Genomic DNA, 22,557 nt, shown 5'->3' on the forward strand with positions numbered 1-22,557 from the left:
CAGCGGAAAATAAGAGGCTCTGTCTCTTTCCTGACTTTAAAGGAGTGGTGCCTTGTAATAAATGGCTGCCATGTGGCAGCTGTCTCCCAGCTTTGTGAGTCTGGCAGTAGTTAATCCTGTCAGCAAGGCACGCTCCCTGGAAAAGAGCAGCAAGAAGAGCTGCACGTTCTTAAACAATTCTATCGGAAAAACTTTTTTGTTTTTGTTGTTTAATTGAGTCTTTTCCCCATTAAATCAAATATGGTATTTCAGTGAGCTTCTCATCTAAAAGTAGCATTAGTAGAATGTGCTATGAATTAAAAACAAAATGAAAACAAACAAAACTTCATTGTAGGATGTAAGAGAATCGCTGTACCAAGGAGGAACTCTCTCCACAGTATTGCCATCTTCAAGCATTCAAAGATTGTCAGGCCACCCCCCAAAAAATCATGATTGGCTTATAATGCATAAGACTTTTTTTAAAAAAAAAATTTTTATTTGCTTTCTTGTTTGTTTTTACCTCTAGGGTTCATGCTTTCCAGCTTTTGTCCACAACTGTGAGGGCTGGAAACATACAAATAATTTTTTTTTTTTTTTGAGCAAAAGCTGAGATGCTCATTTAATACCATGACTCCATCAGATTTTACGAGATGTAATAAAATCATGATAGGTGGCAACCGTGACATTTTTATTCCTCTGATTTCTAATCAAAGTTTTCTAATGTCATGCATCGTTTTACTAAATTAACTCATTAGGTGCAAAGCGCTGTGGGGTGCAGCCGTGTAAGGTTAGGCCTCAGCTGGAGTATTGTGTCCAGTTCTGGGCACCGCATTTCAAGAAAGATGTGGAGAAATTGGAAAGGGTCCAGAGAAGAGCAACAAGAATGATTAAAGGTCTTGAGAACATGACCTATGAAGGAAGGCTGAAAGAATTGGGTTAGTTTAGTTTGGAAAAGAGAAGACTGAGAGGGGACATGATAGCAGTTTTCAGGTATCTAAAAGGGTGTCATAAGGAGGAGGGAGAAAACTTGTTCACCTTAGCCTCTGAGGATAGAACAAGAAGCAATGGGCTTAAACTGCAGCAAGGGAGGTCTAGGTTGGACATTAGGAAAAAGTTCCTAACTGTCAGGGTGGTTAAACACTGGAATAAATTGCCTAGGGAGGTTGTGGAATCTCCATCTCTGGAGATATTTAAGAGTAGGTTAGATAAATGTCTATCAGGGATGGTCTAGACAGTATTTGGTCCTGCCATGCGGGCAGGGGACTGGACTCGATGACCTCTCGAGGTCCCTTCCAGTCCTAGAATCTATGAATCTATGAATCTATGAATAAGGTGTTCCCAACTGAGAGCTGGGTGAGCAAGGGGGTTGGAGTTTGTAATAAAAGGAGATGATTAGTGGCAGAGGTGTTGCTGCAGCAGCGTTCCAGGATCTGTTCAGGACTCCTTGGCAAACTGTTCTAATGCTGTCCCCTTAGGGCTTCTCTACACAGGGAAACTGACCAGCGTAATTAGATCAGTATAGTTGTACTGGTATAACTCCCCATGTGGACACTCTTATTCTTGGCTAAGAGTTTTATTTTTCCTGTGCTGCTTCCAAAGTGACACTATCGCTAAAATTCCCCATATAGCCAAGCTTTCAGTGAGTATCTTTAAAAAAAAAAAAAAAAAAAAAAAAAATCCCTATAAGGTGGTAGCAGATCATGACCAGGGCTCCCCCCAGAGATGCAAAGCATTATCAGGAGATCTGCTGTTGCTTCCTGTGCACGCTTCATACTGATGATCCAGCCTTCCTCTAATCTTTCCTCAGCCTTTTCCTGTTGCAGCCAACGCAACTCCAGCTACATAGTGAGAAGTGCAGGGTTAGGACACTAATTGCTGCACAAACTAGTGCCTGACACACACATCTGAGTTTTAAACCCTCTCATCTTAAATCCATGAGGAAAGATGCCCCGAACAGCTTCAGGGGAGGGTATTAAACTGCAGAGTGACGTCTGATACGTTTCTGCTCATCTGATCCACCAGTTGGGACTGACGGGCCTCCCCTCCTGACCAACAGGTGCAAAGACCGATTGCCAGTGAGCAATTCGACATCACCAATTTGTGGCTTTCCTTTGTCTCAGCATTACTACGACTGCTGTTTTCACGATGCTGTAATAAGAACAACCAGACCAATTGTCCCCTACCGATTCATTACAGTGGATGCCTAGGCATCTGCATGACCAATTGATAAGATACAGAAGTCCCCGTTTGTAACTTGTCTCAGAAACAATTGATTGCAGGCTCTGGCTGCACTGCATGGAACACAGATGCCTGCTCTTGGCCCGCCTTTAAAGGGCAAAGCTGCAGCATCATGCCTCTCATCAGGTTCTCTCTCCTCCTGTTCATTTTACAGCAGGAATCCCATGGCTTGGACTGGCTGTACCGTCTGGGATTTCAGCCTCTGTGTCGCCGTTGTCCAGCTCTGCCTGCATGTAGTCCTCATAGCTTTTCTTCAGCAGACGTTTTTAGAATCCAGGAGCACTTTGTCTCGGGTTGTAAGGGTTTTTTTTTTCCTTCTTCTTCTTTTCTTTTCTTTCCTTTCCCACTCCCCCCCTTTTTTTTCTTTTCACCACAAGCTTTCTATGTGGTTCTTCCAGATTTAATCCATCTGCTCTATTATTGAGGCTCCTGGATGTGAAATCCCTTCCATAAGCTGGAGTACAGTGCCTGCCCATCCTTTCCTTTTAAAGGGGTATCTGACATCTCGGCATATACAACTTTCCCAAAGGTTAAACTTTATTCATATTAATGATCTGGCTGTATTATGGTTCGCCTTTGTTTGTTTTTATTTTTTAACAAACGAGGACCCAACCACAGATCTCTTTACCTGTTGCATTTTAGACCATGTTTCCTTATTTTACAGCCCCAGCCTGTTTTTCCTGGTCAAATGCAGTGTTGCAGCCCTGCCGGTCCCAGGATATTAGGCGAGGTGTGTGAGGTAATGCCTTTTATTGGACCAACTTCTGTTGGTGAGAGAGACAAGCTTTCAAGCTTACACAGAGCTCTTCTTCAGGTCTGGGAAACGTATTCAGAGTGTCACAGCTAACTACAGGATGGAACAGATTGTTTAGCATAAGTAGACAATCTGTTCCATCCTGTGCTTTAGCTGTGAAACTGAATAAGTTTCCCAGATCTGAAGAAGAGCTCTGTGTAAGCTCGAAAACTTGTCCCGTTCACCAACAGAAGTTGGTCCAATAAAAGATAGTTCCTGGTTGAGCCAGAGGGAGTGCCATGTGGTGCTTTGATATCTGACGCACTACTTATCATAACACATCACTAAAGGAGTCTAACAAGTACCCCTTTACCTCCTCCCTCCCCCCCTCCAGGAGAAAGGGCATCTCTCGTTTCTCACTGCTGCTTAGTGAGGGAAAGGTGGCCCAAGAGCCACTACAGGGAAGGCATTTCCTCAGTTCTTTCAGGGCTTCTCTGCAGAAACAGCTCCTAGCTGTATACAGGGCCACTCTCCTTGCTGGCTTGTTTTGTATCTTCACCCCAATGAGGCTTCTGATCACGGCATCCCCAAGAGATACAAAGCACTAGCAGGAGTTCAGATACTACAATGAGTGCCATATAAGAACCTATATAGAACAGAATAGAATTCTCCTCCCCCTGGCTCTGCCCCAAGGTTGGCTGCTTGAGGACAGGGAGTTTGGAAAGTTGTTCCGTCAGTCCCTGGTGCTGCTGTCAGCAGTATGGTCTCAGACTGCCATGTTCTCCTCAATCTTTGTATTAAAAAAAAATTTTTTTTTAAAGCCAGTGAGATCAGACAATACTGTCTAAAGAGCAAAATAATGCCCAGAACTGGGCAATGCTCATCTGTCTACTGAAAGACACTACGTGAAGTCTCAAGCGTCTCAGTATTCTTGCAGCCAGTGCCACTCTTTGGGGAGGGAACTTGCCTGGCTTGCCACTCTGTCTAAAGCAAATAAACCAGACTTAAAGCCAAGAAACACATCTACTTCCTGGAACTCTAAGTCATTCACACAGCTGTCTTAGCTTTCAGAACACATGCAAAGCAGTTCTTATGGCAGACACAGTAATGCTTTTGTGTCTGTCTTTAGCAAGCAGAGAAGGAATATAGGAATAGACATACCGGATTACACCAAAGGTCCATCTAATCTAGTGTCTTCCTCTGATGGTTGTCAGTTCCTCCGGCTTCAGTGGAAGGCAGCCGCCTCCTCATTTCCAGTTGTGCCATGCTGTAGCATGAGGGGTTAGAGAGGAGAGGAGTGAAAACTCCTTCCTGATTTTTGTGGGCCTTCAGTTTGTTGCTTGCGTGTTTTTGTCCTAGCTTGTGTAGCTGATAATTTTAGTGCTACTAACAACATTATTCAGATCACTTTCAAATCCTGATCTCCTCTTCGCTTGAGCAAGTTCCTGAAGCTACTGAAATATGTAGAACCTTATTTCCTGGGACTTTGTTGTTAAATAAGCTAAACCCAGAAACGGAATGAGCAGTAAGGATGTGTGGAGTTTCTTCTGACTAGCTTTCCGTGTCACGTGCTAGCTGTTGGGTACTCTGTAGGTGGGCGTGATTGCCACCAGATTGGGAAAGAAGGGGTTTACACTCTTCAGCAACTATCCAACCTAAATATGGGTGTGTCAGTAGTGATCACTGTCTCCGTGTCTGACTCTCCAGTGCCTGGCACTTTGTGTAGGCACACTTGTGCAAAATGCTACCCAATCAGAATGGGATAGTTTCACGCCCCTGTGTGCAGGTGTAAGTGACTATCCAAGGTGCCGGTCCATTGAAGAGCCAGGCACTCAATCCGTATCTGGGGCCATCCAGTTTTTGCTCTCACTTTCAGTACTTGCACAGTAGATCCAGCTTTCTTGCCTCACAGCTTAATCTCAGTTAGGGAGGCAGTTCCCACCACATATACATAAACATACCATATCAGACTATGAAGAAACATTGATGCAACATTAAAGTTAAGAAATCGAGCACAAAAGATAAGACCGAGATCAAATTCACAATTACATTAGGGCTGCTTTGTGTCACTGAAGTGGCCCAGGGCAGCTGGAGCATACTGGTGAATCTCATCCACGAAATGGCAGGGGACTGGTTCACCATTGCATTATTTTAGTTGCACGCCAGTATAGCTGCACTGGTTTCAGTACAGTTACATCATGCAACTGAAGTAACGCAATGGTGACTCAAAGGGCTGTAGTTTTTTCAGCATCATTAACTTGCCCATGGTGCCAATCCTACATACTTTTATGGTACGTATGTATTTTGTTATCTAAGCTCTTATAGAGGAAAAATAAGCATATGAGATATTGACAGGTCTTTGAGGGTGAAGAGATGGCAGGTTCGGTTATTTTTTTTTATTTTTTTTTAAACAAAGCAAAAGTATAAACCATTACACCTACATAGACACGGTAATATAAATACACCAAATGTTGCTAACAAACCCTAATACGAATAACACCATAAAAGGCTCAAAACAAAACAGGCAGTCTCAGTTTAGTGGTTGGAGGGTGGCCCTTAAAGATGTGCTTCTCTGGTTTTTGTGAGTTTAGAGTGACATTTTCTCTGGGTAAAATTCTACCTTTACGTGTGTGTATTCAGACATTTTTGGAAATAGTCTCAGTGCCTTTTTGACTTAATGGTAAGTAGTAGAAAGAACTGCCACCATAAAGTCCTGTTCCGCTGTCTTATCCTTTTTGCTTTTCTTTTCATATAGGCTGCTCTGTACTGGTGCTCCAGCAGTGGTGACAGTGAGGTGACGCTACCAGTAAACTTCTCTGCCGTTGGGGCCTCGCCAGCACCAATACTTCAGTAGCCAGGGCAGACTTGGTATTAAAAAAGGTCAGTTGGAAAACTTTCTTTGGTTTTCCTTTGCTTCAGGCAGTGGCATTGAATAGTATCACTCTTTCTTCTTCCCACCCAGCCTGTTTCCTCCCCATCTCCTCCCTGCTACCCTCGAGGCTTTGATGCAAAATTTCACTAAAACTATAATCCTTCTTTTGATGTGACCAACAGCATGGGAGATGAGTGGGGAGAAACAGTTTCCCATTGCATACTCTGAGTGAAATTCATTCCCGTGCAGAAACTCAGCAGGAGACCTATGTACCACTTATGTCTCACTTAAGTCCTAATTTGAAGGCTCAGGTGCAACTTTAGTGGTAAATAGGTTTGGTACTGGACTTCTAAATGGAGGTGAATTGCAACCTATGAGATGTATCTTTAGGAACACCAAGAAAGAAGCTATCATTGGCTTTTTGTCCCAGACGAGATGTCCCCTTGCTGATTTGAAGAAAGTTATTCCTCTCTAAATCTCTGCATTAGTAACACTGCCTGGACTTGCATTTAAACAATCTTTGGTTGCGCTTCTCATTGAAAAAGTAGGTCATTTTAGGGGGATGGTAAGTAGGAGTAGTAGTGCTTTTTAGGCCCAGAAAAGAAAAGTGTTTTGAAATGCATTTAGTGTGTGTTTTTAAGATGGGAATCCTCCTTCCTCCCCACAAAAGAAAAGATTATCCATAGTATAGAACATAGTGTGTTTAATGAAACCAAGAAAAGTGTTTAGCTAAAAGTATTAAATTTTCTCTGGCCCAATTAATTCACAGCTTGTATTTTAACATTAATGTGTTTTTTGGGGGTTTTTTTAAGCGGAACAATGAGTTGCTTTGTGCTATACATCAGGTTTGCCCTCTCTTTGCCTGTACTGTGTGTATTGTGTGCTTCTTCCTATCTATTCCAAAGGGAGCGCTCATGTGCAAGACAGTAGAACAAACTGTAGTAAAAACTTGTAATAGCTCCAAAGGGTTGGGGCACGCTTTTTGCTTCTGTAGCAGCTTCTCTGTGGTGAGTCGAGTGACTGTGAAAAAGCACCATCTCTTCTTCCTTCCCTCTTCCTACCCCCTTTAAAGATTGTAACCAAAGTTCTCCTGTTGCTTTCTCACTAGTGCTTTTAAAATGAAAGGAGAAGATGCTGTAACCATCAAGAACGATCTTTTTTTAAGATAAAATTGTGGGGGGGTGGCGGGGAGTAAATGTTGATGAGCTGAGTTTCAGCATACTGTGGAGTCACATTTTATCCCAAAGGAGGAAATAGATCTAGCAAATGCCTTCCTGTTCAGACTGAATGGGAAGCAACAAGTTTTGCATGATTTTTGTTCAAGTCTCTTCTTTACTGTCCCATCAAAGCTGGTTGTCAGTTGTTTCAGATCTCGCCTTTGGCACAAACAGCTATTTGCAGCCTTCAGCTTTCTGTGGTCCTGCATGGCCTCAGGCACTTACAGATGCCACACCTCTAGCCACAGCACAATTTGAGCAGCCAGGACCAGAGCGAAAGGACAGATTCTTACTAGGGAACCTGCAGTCATATGTCTGGCTCTGAATTTGTGTGCATGTGGGTGGAGTGAGGATGGAATGCTTACTCCATAGGGAATTGGTTCAGTGTTTAATGCAGCCTGAGTTTGTATTGCCTCCAAGCTGAGCTCCCTCTTCATTGTGGACCTCCTATCTCCTTTAATTGGGAAGGGGGTAATTGCCCAGTGCAGCAATAAGCAGAGGGATCCCTGAGAGCTTGAGAAGACAGGCGATCCTGTAGCCAGGCAGTTATAGAACTTCCATACTTTTGGCTCTGTCTCCCCAGTTGATTCCCTGAAATACGTTCAGTGGGCCAAACCCTCTCTTTTCTACTTGGGGAGGGGGGGAATGCACCCTCCCTCCCCCCCAGATGTGTAATAAATTTTGCAAGAGAAAACTCACTGAATTTTCCTGCCCCAGGGCCCCTCCCTGCCATGGGTTTTCCCACAGGAAGAAGTGATTTGGCCCAGTATTCTTATTGTTGCTATATCCTATTGCAAATAGAAAGTTGTGCTTCCAGAATCAATGCATGCTATTGTCTTTGTTTCAGTGATATAGTTTTCCTTCCCACAACAGTACTGGAATATATTTTAGTGCACTCCAATAATACTTACTCTTGCAGAAATTAAGTTTCTTTCTTTAAACTGTTTGCAAACTAGGAAGTTTTTAATGTACAGAAAAAAATTGGTCTCCTGTTTAAAAACAAGGTCAGTATCCAAACATCTTGTTTGAGTTGGCAGAAAGCTGTATTTTAGTTTGTCATAAAATAGCTATTTGTAAACAGAAGCTGTTATGGGCTGCAACTATACTGTATTGTGCCCTTTCTGAAAGATGTATACCAGGCATACTTGCACAGAGATTGCAAAACTGAAGGTGAGATTTCAGGCTGATGTTTGCATGTCTGCCCTTTTCTTTCTTTCTTTCTTTCTGATGAGCAGTTTGAATCAACAACTAAAAACAATGCTAGGAATTCAGAATTCATTTCTCTGGAAGGACCTCCTGTGGTATTTAAATTACCTTGGACCACACCCTGTTTTCACAGTGGTTAAATAGATTTTTTTTTTTTACTGTTTTAGAAAGTATCTAATAATTAAGGACTTACATGTTGGTTATTGGGTGAAAAATTCAAGAATAGTTATTGATCTGCTCAGAAAGAAAGATGATTAAACCAAGTTTGTTGTTCGCTTTAACAAAAACAGAAAAATGGTTTAATATTTTTTCCAGTTTTTCTGTTGTATTAACTAAAGGGATGCTGTTAAGTAAGATTAAGTTTGGGCCAATGTCAAAAATTTTAAACTATTAGGGAAATGTTGTGATTTTTACTTTTGTAGTTGTTGTTTTTAAAATAAATCTACTCCTGCATGAACCCTTCATTGCTGAGACTTAAAAAGTAAAAAGCCATCACTTTTATGGGCCAAAATAAAGTAAGCTGACACTGCAGCTAACAAAAACCCTGATCTGAGAGCTGTGCAAAAATGAGGAAGATAACAAAGAAATTAATTGGAATTCTGCTAGAAATGCAGTGCCTGATCTTGAAGTGCAGGTCACCTGCAACTAGGGTGACCAGATGTCCTGATTTTATAGGGACAGTCCCGATTTTTGGTTCTTTTTCTCATATAGGCTCCTATTACTCCCCACCCCCGTCCCGATTTTTCACACTTGCTGTCTGGTCACCTTACCTGCAACCCTTATTGAACTCAGTGGCCATTTTAGATACTCAGCCCCTCCCAGGATTAGGCTCACACCAGAAGGGAAAATCAGTGCTTTCTGAGTGGAAAGGTATTAAAATTGGGAGAGAGTGTGTCAGTCAGGAGAGTATAACATACAGTTTATAAAAGCCCAATTTAGGGAGCAGACCGCATTGTCTAGTGTGTAGATCACGGGATTAGAATCAGGACACCTAGGTTTTTAATCTAAACTCTGTTACTGACCCAATGTGTCAAGTCACTCAGGTCTTGATTTAGGATAGGTACTTAAGCACATGGGTAACCGTTAAGCAAGTGAGTAGTCCCTCAGAGCTTGATTCTGCCATCCTTCCTCCCACTGAGGTGAAGGTAGGCGTGGCGTAAGGAGCTATTCAGCCTGAGCAAACATGGAAGAATTGGGCCCTCTGTCTCCCTATGCCTTTGTTTCTCTACCCAGGGCCGTCCTTAGGCATACACGGCTGTGTAGGGCACCCGAAAATTTGGGGCACCACCGGGACCATAGGCACTGACTTCTCATCTTGCCAGGGGGTGCTCGACACCCCCCCTCTGCTCCAGGTCCTGCCCCCACTCCCAAGCCCCCACCGCCCTGCTTCTTCTTGCCCCTGCTCCACCCCCACCCCGCCTCTTCCTCACCTACTCCCCCTCCCTCCCAGAGCTTGAACGCTGCAAATCAGCTGTTTGCGGTGCTCCAGAAGTGCTGGGCGGGACGGGGAGGAGTTGGTAAGTGCGGGGCCACTGACGAGCGAGAGGCATGGGGGAGGGGGCAGAGGGGGGAGCCGGTGGGTGCTCCGCACCCACTACATTTTCTCTGTGGGTGCTCCAGCCCCGGAGCACCCACCCACGGAGTCCATGCCTATGACTAGGACAGCAGGTCAGAGCGGGTTGGCTCCCGCATATCCAGCACGCTCGGCAGCCTCCTTACTAGGCAGAAGGCAGGGGCCGTATTCACAGAGCCGAACGCGCCAGTGTAAGGGCATCAGTTGCACCAGCATAGGGGCACCAGTATTCACAGATCCAAATGCACCGGCATTGGGGCACCAGTTGCGCTGGCATAGGAGCACCAGTTTAATAATACTGCGTAGGGCCCCATAAATCCTAAGGACGGCCCTGTCTCTACCTGTAAAGTGGACATCACTATGATGTTTTATTAATTCATTAATGTTTGCAAAGCGGTTTGGGATCCACTGAGAAGTGCTACATAAGTGCAAACATATTGTGTACGCTCAATGATGCCTTAAATGGGATAATTACAGTAAGATGTGCTCATTCTTTTTACAAAAAAATAATCCTAATTGTTTTCGCTGCTATTTGAGCCTTGTAGCCTCTGTAATAGGGAAATAAAAGCACGTAATGCTGTTAAAGGCCTGCTGACAGACACCATTTTGAATTCTGAGATGGTAAAGCTTCCAAAGGCTGATGTTCTTTGTTTCAATAGTGAAGTAACAACTATTTTTCTTTAATGTTACCGTGGTGCAACTCTCTGTTAAAACTGTAATTGCATTTTGCAATGTTACTTGCTGAAAAAAAATCTTCCCCCAGGAATCACTTTTTGTTTGTTTATGTTTTGTTGTGTTCCTGGAATGTCTGCCACTCAAAAAAGGCCTTCAAAAAACTATTCTGGCATATTTGAACCAGAGAGGTGTCCTTCTCACAGAGTTAGAGTTGCTGACAATAGCTTGATAAGTGCATGTGTGGCTTCCAAAAAAAAAAAAAAAGAGCAAGAGGAGGGGGAAAAATTCCACCAGCTTATGTATATTTTCAGTAATTACTGATAAACTGGGACAGTGGATATGAGAAATGTGCTGAATGGTCCCAGAAATTTCAGTCATCCTTTCCACTGTTAGCATTAAGCAAAGGGTCGTCATGAATTCATCTGTTAGAATAAAGTGTAATTTTTCTAAAAGGAAAGTGCGGAATGTGAGAACTTGAATGACTGAAATTCTCTAGCTGCAGAATACACTTGAATTTCTCAGCCAGATGTCAGTAGTGTCAGTGATGTACTCTATCTCCTTTTTTTGCAAGTTGAATCTGGGACATAAATTAGGGGGATGAAGTCTTTCTCTGTTAAAACTACCTCATAGTTAATGTACTCCTTCTTACCTCCCCTCTCCCCCTTTCTTCGTACAGTACTAGAGGGTGCTATAGAGGATCTAGACTCTGCTAAGCCTAATACACTAAGTGGGGAGAGCAGCAAGCAAGAAGAAAACCTCATTGTTCAGCAGTCAAGGGAGGAAAATGAAGGTAACTTATTTAACTAGAATTATGTTCTTCATTAATTTAAGGGATCAGCAAGACTTTTAAGAGTTTTCTCCATCCCTATTCATTTCACATATAGAGAGAGAGAGAGAGAGAGAGAGAGAGAGAGAGAGAAGAAGCACAAACACTTACTCTCTCACCACTGGAAGGCTTACAAATGAAGACTCTCTCTTTTTTGGCTCCCAGTAACTCGGCACAGCATTACTTATCCTCATAAAACACCTGTTTATAATGTCCATACTACTTTTCCCAAAACACATTATACAGAGGATCAAGTGTACATGTCCCTTGTTATACATCCCCCCCACGTCATCTCTTATAGTGGCTTTTCCTGTATATATTCAGATTTTAAGTCTTGGGTTCTGTGCTGCTCATCTTAAATGATGAATCTGCTGGGGTTTTAAAGCATGCTCTTTTTATGTTTCTAAAGCAGAATATGAAAGACTTACTAGTATGTTAATGTTTACGTAATATGTCCATAAATTGGAACACCACACACCTAGTGCCCCAACTATTTAAGTACAGTATCTGAAACAAGAACATCCTTCCTACATGTGATGTAGAATAAATATTCTATGTATATTCTACATTGCACTTCTTATACCTTAATGTAACATTACCCAAAACACCTATCACCACCATGGCAATGTGTTTGCAAGTGCAACTGCTCATGAAAGTGCTCCAGTCTTTCACTGTGGACACAGGACACCAACAAGATGCTGTATTATGACAAGAGAATTAAGCGACGTCTGATTTTAAACCCAGAATTACTGACTCTCTACAGTAGAACCTCAGAGTTAAAAACACTAGAGTTATGAACTGACCGGTCAACCACACACCTCATTTGGGACCGGAAGTACACACTCAGGCAGCAGCAACAACAAAAAGCAAATACAGTACAGTACTGTGTTAAACATAAACTACTTAAAAAAAAGGGGGAGAGTTTAAAAAAAAAAAAAGATTTGACAAGATAAGGAAACTTTCTGTGCTTGTTTCGTTTAAATTAAGATGGTTAAAAGCAGCATTTTTCTTCTGCATAGTAAAGTTTCAAAGCTGTATTAATTCAGTGTTCCGTTGTAAACTTCTGAAAGAATAGCCATAACGTTTTGTTCAGAGTTCTGAACAACCTCCATTCCTGAGGTATTTGTAACTCTGAGATTCTACTGTACTGTATTGGGGGTTTGAAGGTCAAGTTCATGTGAACAGAGCATTCAAAGAAAAAGTCGCAACTTGGCTTATGTTTTCTATAACTTTAGTAGGTTTCCTGTTAATAAAGGACCCCAAACTGTTATGAACTACTGTTTTTTACTTTTTCAGATCACACAGGTTGTGAATTCTTTGAGGCATGGACCATGGCTCTTCCATCAGCTGCATACTGCTGAACACACCATTAGCTCTCCAACTGATAATCTCAGCAACTTTTTTTGTTTACAATTCCAGAGAAGCAGCTCAAAAGCTTAACCAATTACAAGACACCAACTTTACCAAACAGTTTGGAAGGTACAGACTTGTCGTCCATTGATGCCATGATGTCAGCAGTAATGAGTGTGGGGAAGATTGCTGAAAATGGCGGGAACTCTCAAAACATCAAGTCCCCATCGAAGTCTCCTGCACCAAATCGGATTGGCAGGAGGAACCAGGTATATAATTCGAAGCATGCAATGGGTGAGAGAGTTTCACAGTGGAGGAAAAGGAGTTAATTTTCATTGTCATTTTTGCTTTTCAAATAGTACATGGTGGCATTAGCTGAAATGCGTCACAAGTCCATGTGTGGTTTGTGACTTTTTTCACAGAATAAGCATAGAAATCTGAGCTGGAAAAGACCTTCTTGTCATTTGCACACTGATCTAGCAAAGCACTTAAACACATGCTTCACTCTAAGCATGTGAGTATTCCCACTGAATTACCCTGGCTTACGTGCTTTGCTCAGTCAGGGCCTTAGTCTGTCCTTCTACCAGTACACATTGTTCTTTAAGGTATAGTCTTTGCTACTTTTTCTCTTTTTTTAAACAAATACATAGACTTACTGCATAACGCAATGCAAATGCGTAGGGGGTGATCAAGTTTATCACATTTACCAGTTGACGGCACTGTATCAATACCACCACAAAGAAGAGAATATCAGTCAAAACCATGTTACTTATGTGATGTTCCTGTAGCAATTTATTAATAGCCTGCAAACTAGTCTTTCAGATAAATGGCTTCTGATTTGGCTTAGATTTTATTTCCTCTAAACTAAAATATGTTAATTGAAAAGAAAAATATGTCAGGGTGACATAAAGATAAATGCGAACATAGGAGTATATTGTCTGGCAGCTGGCATGAAAGATTTGCCCGCTAACGTTCGTTCACAGTCCAAAGTTACATTAAGTGGGAGTGTGTTGTTCCGACTCGTGTCAGTGGCAGGGCTACTAAACAGCTGTCTGCTGTTAGGACACCACGTGATTTGGCTTCAGGAGAGTTTGTTAGCGTTGCTGACCTTTATTCCACCTGATATTTCAGTGGGCATCGGATCAAGGGACGCTCAAGGAGTAAATGTGACAGGATTAAGAGGGATTCTTACAGTGTAAAAATAAATTAATAAAATAGCTGATTTGTTTTTAGGTGGAGATAGGTTACCACCAATGAGGTAAATACTTGTCTCACTGGAAAAAATGGAATTGACAGGATTTCAGGGCAATATTAAGTTTGTATCAGTCTGTTTTATAGCCTGACTCTAGCAACCCCGGATGCAGCAAATTTCTACTTCCAGCAAAGCACATTACAAGTGGTGAATTGTTTCAGTGCAGTGCATTGCAAATATGAGTCTAAATTCTGGTCAGAATTGCCCCCATCCCACACCCCAGGTATAGTAAAAGGGTAACAGAATTTATTTGGTTTTCTATGTCTCATTGCTATGTTCCATGGGGTTATAGTGAAACAGTCTCTCCTGAATCCTTATCCCAAGTCTATGGTTCTTTTTATGATGCTGCCTTTATCTTGGCTCTGGTCTGCCTAGAGTCTCATAAACACACATGCACATTAATCCTCATCTATTATAACTTTTCATTTATTTTCTCCTGAAGAAAAGATGTTACAAAGAGGCTTCAGGCCACTTTTAAGAGAGAAGAAGGGAGAAAAACAAGAAAACAAATCTACCTAATGTGAAACTCTTAAAGAGATTTGCCAGCAGTTGGATGCAGAAGAGCACTGTGAAATTGCTTTATTTAAGCAAGTGTAGTTAACAAATGAGCTGCTAATTTTATCTTTCAGTTCAGGAAGTGCTCTTACACCAGCACAACTGTAGCAACTCAGATATTTAGGCCTTGTCTACACTCCCACTTTACAGCGCTGCAACTTTCTGGCTCAGGGGTGTGAAAAAACACCCCCCTCTCCCCCCAGCGATGCAAGTTTCAGCGCTGTAAAGTGCCAGTGTAGACAGTGCACCAGTGCTAGGAGCCGCGTTTCCAGCGCTGGTAGCTACTCCCCTCGTGGTGGTGGATTTTTTACAGCAGTGGGAGAGCTCTTTCCCAGCACTGGTGCCGGGACTACACAGCCATGTTAAAGCGCTGCCACGGCAGCACTTTAACGTTGCTAGTGAAGACATACCCTTAGTGTTGCATTTTTAATTCTTCAGCGATGCTGCTTTTACAGAAGTGATGCTAAACTTTTTTGTCTGCATTGAGTTAGTCACTAGAATTCCGTGGTTAGCCACCCTTGATTTGGTTGACCTGTATTATGGTATGCAGTGTGTACTGTGTGAGCACTGGAGAAAGTTTGGGTTTTAGTTAATAATAAACTCCAGAGTCAATACTAATCAGCTCTGGCTGAGCTATAATGTGTGTCTGATCTTTGCTTCAAGGTGAACCAGTAATTACTCTATCTTTTGTTAATTTGCTGATTCAAAGAGCAGGCAGTCTAGAAAGCAGCCTTCGAAACAATTAATTGTATCATGTACAATTGTATTCTTAGCTAAAAAGGAAAAAGAAGTTGACTGATAATTTCACAGATATCTCTGGAGATTAAACACCATCTAAACTGTCAGCACAGCTGCAGGGATTTTCCTCACAGCACTGTGTGTTTGTTCTCCCAGCCCTGAGCCAACTTTAACAGAGCTGCAGTATAACTGGAGCTGAACATGACTCCACAAACTGGTTGTGTGCAATAAAGTTGCATCTGTGGAGGGGAATATGTGTATTTTAATTACATATATATTCCATATGTGATATGTTCTACTGCACAGATTTGATCAGCTTTCTTGGGGATGAACAGATTTCAGAGAAACCTTTTTTTTTTTCCACTTGCCTTCTAACGTTTTTGCCTTCTAGTGTTTTGTGAACGTCAAGTACATGAGACGTTGGTCCGTGTTATAGTGAAGTCTGCTGTAGAGAGTTGTGTATAGTAGATCTATAAACAGTGGGAGGATTTTTCTTTGTGTAGGAGAGAAGGCAAAAAAGGCTAATCATTGCAAATTAGATCACAAGTCTCATGCTTTTTGGGATTTGAGATCAGTGTTATTGTTTACTCTGTTTGTTTGGGCTGAAAAGATGCAGAAAAATGGCCATTTGTCCGTACAGAAAAATCTTATTAGAGATGAATAGAAAATAACCATTATTTTTAAACAATTCTATAAAATTTAGTAGGTAAATTATATTCCCCTCTATAGGATGGTCTCCCTCACCCCTGCTAAATAAAAAATCACCCCAGTCAAACACAAACCAAAAAAAACTATAGAGCAGTTACTGCTTTATTCAATTGCATGGGACTTCAGAATAATTTTCCGAGCACCTGATTGGCATCATCCACTTTTAAATTCTCTAGTACATAACCATAAGGGATTTTAGCCATCCACTTTTCAGTGGAATGGGCAACCTCCATTCATGTGTATGTTGTACATTCTGGAAAGTTTTTTATTTGACATCTCCAGTGAGCTTTTTTAGAAAGAGGAAATGGGTGGACACGGACACATACACAGTATCTCTGATGGAGGAGTTATTCATCTTTTTTCATTATTGCACGAAGAATACTTAAAATAGCAGGCAAGAAAGTTCAAGTAGAACATACCTTTTCAGTATAAACATGATACTCGCCAGCCGCAACACTGATGATTTTTGTGCATTCTTGAGATACCAGGGGTTTAAATAACAAACATTGGGTCTTCCTGGTCTGTAGAGAGCTACACTGTTCTGCAGAAGAACCATGTTCAGTTTTCAGTCTCAGACACTCTTGCTTTTTAGTTGGTGGCTCAGATAATAACAATGCACTGTGCTTCTGTGGAGGGTTGTCGGTGATGTGCCTTTCGTCACTTAACAGCAGTTCTGGCCAACTAAGTGAAATTAATTTATTTCCACTTTGACTCCACCACCAAGCCAAGGATGCAATGGGACTCCATGTCTCAAGGGCGTACTTCATAATATAAAGCTGGATTCTCTACTCACTGTTCTTATTCTGGCTTGACCATAGTTACTCTGGTTCTCACCAGTGTGAAAGGAGAATAAGGTATATTGTGTTTGTTTGTGTCGCATATACTCCTGCATCATTACCTCTTGAAGGCTACAATTTCATCAGATCTTGCAAACTTAAGAAGGGTTGGCTCTGGCCCACATGTGGGTGGGATACTTCCAGGAAAAATCCAAGATGCTCTAAAAAGTGGTGTTGGTGATTCAGTAGGTGCAGCGCTTCCCTGTGCAAAGCAGTGTTATATTAAAGGCATTGCGCTCCTGCACTGTCATTTGGATGAAATGTAAAATGTAGGCCCCTAGGATTTGTTTAAAGATCTCATTGGTCCTTGTTGGAAGATTAGTGGTGTTAACCCTCACGTCTTGGCCAACTTCCAATTTGGGTACTTGTGCTCTGCTCACCTAAATTCCTTCTGGCAGTTTCAGCTGGTCACAATGGTTGCCTTCACTTCCTGTCCCAAACTGCTGTTGCAGAGTTGCTGTGAGCTGTGAAACAGCTGCTGCATGTCTGTGGTGGGTGAAGCGACCCATATTTGTAAATTATAAAGTTTCTGAAGCTTTCCTTAGGGATCTTTCAGGATGATGATTGTGTAAATACAAGTTATTATTCTGTTCTTTGAGAGATGTTCTTATGTTTCTTGCGTATGATTTCAATCCCCATCAATAGTTGTGATATTAGCTTTTGGGTTTCTCTACTTTTATGTTTGTGGTTTTTTTTCTGTTTTTTTTCTTACAGGAAACAAAAGAAGAGAAGTCTTCCTATACCTGTCCTCTGTGTGAGAAGATTTGCACTACACAGCACCAGCTAACTATGCACATTCGTCAGGTATGCTGACTACTTATCTTAATCGTTCTTTTATATTAAAGAGAGCACAGTGACTTGGAGAGAGAGATCCATTTTTCAGTAACAAAAATCATTCCTTGTCCAAACCCAGAAGTCCTTCATTATGACTGTGGTTCACTTTTCACATACATATTTGTGCCTTCATATTTAAATTTATTTTTGGAATGCACAAATGTTGTAGGGTTCTTTCCCCTCTACCCCAGCCTATTCCCAAGCAATGAAATGTTTCCTCTTCAAGGAAGTTTAAAGTAATCTGAGGATTCAGAACAACATTTCCATTAGAAAGACGTGTCCTGCTTTTATTGTCTGTTTCACCATAGTCACCTTCAACACCCATGCAAATTAAGGACCATGAACACAGAAGCTATGAGCTCAGGTTGATATTGAAGCACTTCTATCCTATGCAGAGTGCAGCAACTCTGGGAAGCTAGACAAAGAAGTGACTTTGCAAATAGCACCTTTTTTGTGGCGCTAAATGTCCTCCTCTTGCTTGCTTCTCTCTCTCTCTTTTTTTTTTTTTTTTTGTAGGTAGTTTTGTAAAGGAGCTTTTGTCTTTTTTTCATAATAAGGAACAAAAAGATCTGTTTTGAACACTGAGGGTGTGGTTCACTTTCTGGTGTCCATTGGATAAATGTGTATTTCAGTTTTCCCTTTTATGCTAAAACATATAGTTTTAATTAGCATCATCATCAACATATCACACTGATTTTAGTCTGTGTAAAGATCCTCATATGGTGTTAATAACTAAGGGCCAGATTCTACCCTAAAAGGCACGTACATAGCCATAAAAATTTGGTGTCCATCCAATGGCAGAATATTGTTCTAAATTCTGTCACCTACTCATTTTAAACAAATGTAAATTGACACTTTCATGACAAAAATGCATAAATATTTTAAAATGATCTTTCAGGTTTAAACAACACCTCTCCTCTCCTCCCCCCACTCTGCCCTTAACCATTTGTGTCTGGATACCTTTTCACCCTCCTGCATTGCACTCTACAGTGGATGTGCTGGACATGTTGCACAACACAGTAGGCCTACATCAGCCAGACATTCCTGGTGTGGTTTTGTGGCAGCAAAGGGGTTAATGAAAAGAAAAGCATGTAAGGTTTACCTTTACGTTGAGTACCCTGCTAAGTAGCTCTTTAAAAAAAAAAAACAAAAAAAAACACACAACTACTTTTTTAGCGTTACAGTTCTCTGATATTTCCTGGGCAGTACATAGGAGGAATTCAATGAAAATCATTGCTTGCTTTTAGCATAACACTGACACTGGAGGGACAGACCATTCCTGCAGCATCTGTGGAAAGTCTCTGAGCTCAGCAAGCTCCCTTGATCGCCACATGCTGGTGCACTCAGGTGAAAGGCCTTATAAATGTTCAGTATGTGGACAATCCTTCACCACCAATGGGAACATGCACAGGTGAGTGTTGATCATGACACAGGAGCGTGGAAAGGATTGTGGAATGTGGGGGCATTATGTTTCCTTGGCAGGACTGTCAAGTAAGGAAAAGGCTTTTACGTGGGCAGGGAAGTATGGATTATGTATAGTGCATTATTGCTGAGAGAGAAACAAAGAAGGTGTGTGATGGTATGCTCTGTGTGTCAATAATCCCCCAGAACTGCCAGAATGCTAGATTTTAGGATGATGTAAGAATTGGGGATGGGTTTTTAGCTCAATCAACTATGGGTACAAATAATATCTGGAAGCGCTACTTTATTTTTGTTCAGGTGCCACAGAGGTTAGATTGTCATATAAATGGCTCTCGAGGAATAACATATGGGCTCAAATTTTAAAGGGGCAACAACCAGCCTCTTACTTTGCAGCTTCAGTTTGGCAGATGTAAGAGGTTTCATATAGACATCTGCGTGATTTGTGGGTGGATTGGGTAGTTAAATATCTAAATACCATCAGTAAGGGGCTTCTTCTTTGGCCTGTCCTTTTTTACATATTTGCATGCTCTAGTCATCTTACTTCTTTACAAAGAATTTCCTAGGTCTATAACAGGTTGTCAAAATTAAAAGTTATTATAGTTTAGTTTATATATAATGATACATGTTGTTGACTGAGGAAGCAAAACACTTAATCACACCCACATTTTTGTCCCACACAATTACTTAATTCATTTGTATTGCTGTAACACCGAAAATATTCTAAGCACTTTCCAAATTCATAAGAAGATTAATTCCCTGTGTCAAAGAACTAACGATTTACAAAGCAGCCCAACGAAAGACAGGTAAGGGGAAAGGGATATGATAAGTGAAGTGACCAGAGTGGTAGCAGGTGCACATCTTGCTAGTTCTTTGTGGGGGTTCAGGAGTATGTTCTTGTCTGTTTTTTTCTTTGGTTCGAGTGTGAGGCTTTGTCTATACTGGAACCTGAACGACAAAACATTTGTCGTTCAGAGGTGTGAAAAAAACACACACACCCCTCCCCCCGAATGACAAAAGTTTTACCGACAAAAAGCGCCGGTGTGAACAGTGCTTTGTCAGCGGGAGCTACCGCCGCTTGCTGGGAGTGGAAGTTTTTTGGTCAGCGGGAGAGCCGACAAACAGCGGCTACACTGCAGCTGTCGCTAAAAAGTGCGTAGCGTAGACATAGCCTAAGTAACCTTTTTTTTTTTTTTTTTTTTGGTAGGCAATGCTGAAAAGCTGGGTTTTAAAGGAGTGATTTCAGTTAGGCAGAGGTAGAGCATAGATTAATTCTTGGCCAACATTTCTTTGACATTTTTCTTGCTGTTTTATCCTCTTTGCATGATGTGTATGCAGTTTAAAAAGATACTGTAAAATGACAGTATTTTTGCATCTGTATCTGTGTGATTTGTATAATTTTCTGATTAGAAGGGGATGGGTCTGAAGAGAGAGATACTAGCCTCTGTTCAGTGAAACTGGTAGCCGTTGTAGCTGGCTGGTAGTTAGAGTTGCCTGGATGCTAGTTTCTGTGCTCCAAGGGGTTTATTGGGGGTTGGAATAGTGGAGTTGTAAACACATTGCTGAAAGTCTCCTATTTAAACGTGGAAGAACTAAGTTTTCAAATTTGAATGCAGTTGGTATTAAGGCACCTAAAATGTTTATTTGGCTGATGAAATGCAGGATAAAACTTGGGCCCCTGGTGTAATACTAGACACACTCACATGGCACATAAACTTAAAACTGTGTGCATATTTGCAGGGTTACATTTTCTCCTTCTGTCTAATGTGATGCCAATAGAGGAACCATCTTCTCTCTGACGCTCTCAGGTTGATGGTTTCATTTTCTGCTAGACTAACACTTTCCTGTATGTTGACTTTTGACACGTCTCTCACATATTGTGTATCTGACACGGTACTCCCTGCAGTGGCAAAGGCAGGCTTGTTTGTTTTGGGTCTAAGGGTACGTCTACACTTACCTCCGGGTCCGACGGCAGGCAATCGATGTTCTGGAATCGATTTATCGCGTCTTGTCTAGACGCGATAAATCGATCCCGGATCGATCCCAGAAGTGCTCGCCGTCGACGCCGGTACTCCAGCTTGGCGAGAGGAGTACGCGGCATCGACGGGGGAGCCTTCCTGCAGCATCTGGACCCGCGGTAAGTTCGGACTAAGGTACTTCGAATTCAGCTACGTTATTAACGTAGCTGAATTTGCGTACCTTAGTCCGAAGTGGGGAGGTAGTGTGGACCAGGCCTCTGATGTTGTGACGGGCAGCATTGGAGGGTGAGTTCTCTGCTTTATTTATATCCATTTCCCAAACCTGGGGTCAAATGTAGAGGGTTTGCCATCTTTTTAGCTTTAATGTTCAGCATGTCTCATTATTTTTCTCCAGGGAACAGGACGTTGGTTCTAGTCGCACCAACGACCTCAAGTCTCTGATTTCCAAGTAGATGCTCTGTCTCTTAAGATACAGCTTGCCTGGCCAGCCAGAATGGGAAAATGCTAATTTAAAAGTTAGATACAATTTCTCTCAAGTAATTTCCAAAAGGTTAAAAATTCAGGGAAAATTAGGTTCTGGGACAGAAACATGTTACTGATAAACGTACAGTATTGGAATACATGATCTCTTTCATTTTATGCTGTAGTTACTTGTTTTAGTGCCCATGAAAAGTGATTGACAGACCTGATGATCCTTGATCTAACCATAGAATGGGTACAGTGCCAGCAGAAGTGCTTGCTTACCAGCACTGCTCTCTTAATGTGCCTCCTTACTGGGCAGCAGGGATTGCCCGAGGGTTGAGATGGTACTTCAGATTCCCAGCCCACAAGCTTATCTCACTGCTGTGATTCACAGTGGGTGCATCTCTTGTCATTCTTTTGTGAGGTCATGTGTTAAACAGAACAAGTCAGGTGCAAACCTGATCCCCAAGGAAGGGCAGATCAGCCAGAATGCAGGCTATGGTTGACTTAAGAAATGACTTCTCTAAAGGAAATAAATATATCAGAACAATATCAATGCTTTGAATTTTTGTGAGGCTTTTCATTTAAGCCAAATAGCATGCAGTGCAGCAGCTATTTAGAGCATTAAGATGGGTCCACCAGGAATAGACTCCCTATAAACAGCATTTCCATTGTCCGATATCTGGGTGTAGGTTTGAGACACTAAACTTAAAAACGAACAAACCCTTTGAAGGCTCTTATTTCACTGCCCAATTTCAGACTGCAGCAGCTCAGTGAATGTTGCAGAAGTCTCACACTGGACTGACTTAGTCTGTCATTGCAGAAGATGATCTCAAACTACCCGCAGGGTGAAATCCTGCCCCTATTGAAGTAAATGGGGGTTTTGCCATTGATTTCAGAGAGGGCAGGATTGCAGCCGGGATGTTTTAAAGACGTTCTGCTTTATGATAGTAGTCCTCAGAAAATCAAACCACTGCATTAGAGTTCAAGCAGACAGATGATAAATGTGAAGAGAAATTACTATATGGCGCTATAATGCAAGCAGTATCAAAAGGTTTATTTTGCACATTGGGTACATCTGTCAAAACCAGGTACTTCTAGTTAA

General features: G+C 41.7%; 1 protein-coding gene across 2 annotated transcripts in view; it reads left to right on the plus strand.

Moving 5' to 3' along the window:
* Window positions 1-22,557, plus strand: part of RREB1 (ras responsive element binding protein 1) — a 141,901-nt gene that overhangs the window by 55,428 nt on the left and 63,916 nt on the right. For both annotated transcript variants that reach the window (XM_026660080.2, XM_026660084.2), the window contains exons 2-5: window positions 11,170-11,283; window positions 12,739-12,938; window positions 17,473-17,562; window positions 18,840-19,003. In XM_026660080.2, coding sequence (XP_026515865.1) covers window positions 11,170-11,283; window positions 12,739-12,938; window positions 17,473-17,562; window positions 18,840-19,003 — 568 coding nt within the window. The remainder of the gene's footprint in view (window positions 1-11,169; window positions 11,284-12,738; window positions 12,939-17,472; window positions 17,563-18,839; window positions 19,004-22,557) is intronic.

Source organism: Terrapene carolina, unplaced genomic scaffold (assembly GCF_002925995.2).
Source record: "Terrapene carolina triunguis isolate 2854851 unplaced genomic scaffold, T_m_triunguis-2.0 Scaffold58, whole genome shotgun sequence".
Taxonomy (NCBI): domain Eukaryota; kingdom Metazoa; phylum Chordata; order Testudines; family Emydidae; genus Terrapene; species Terrapene triunguis.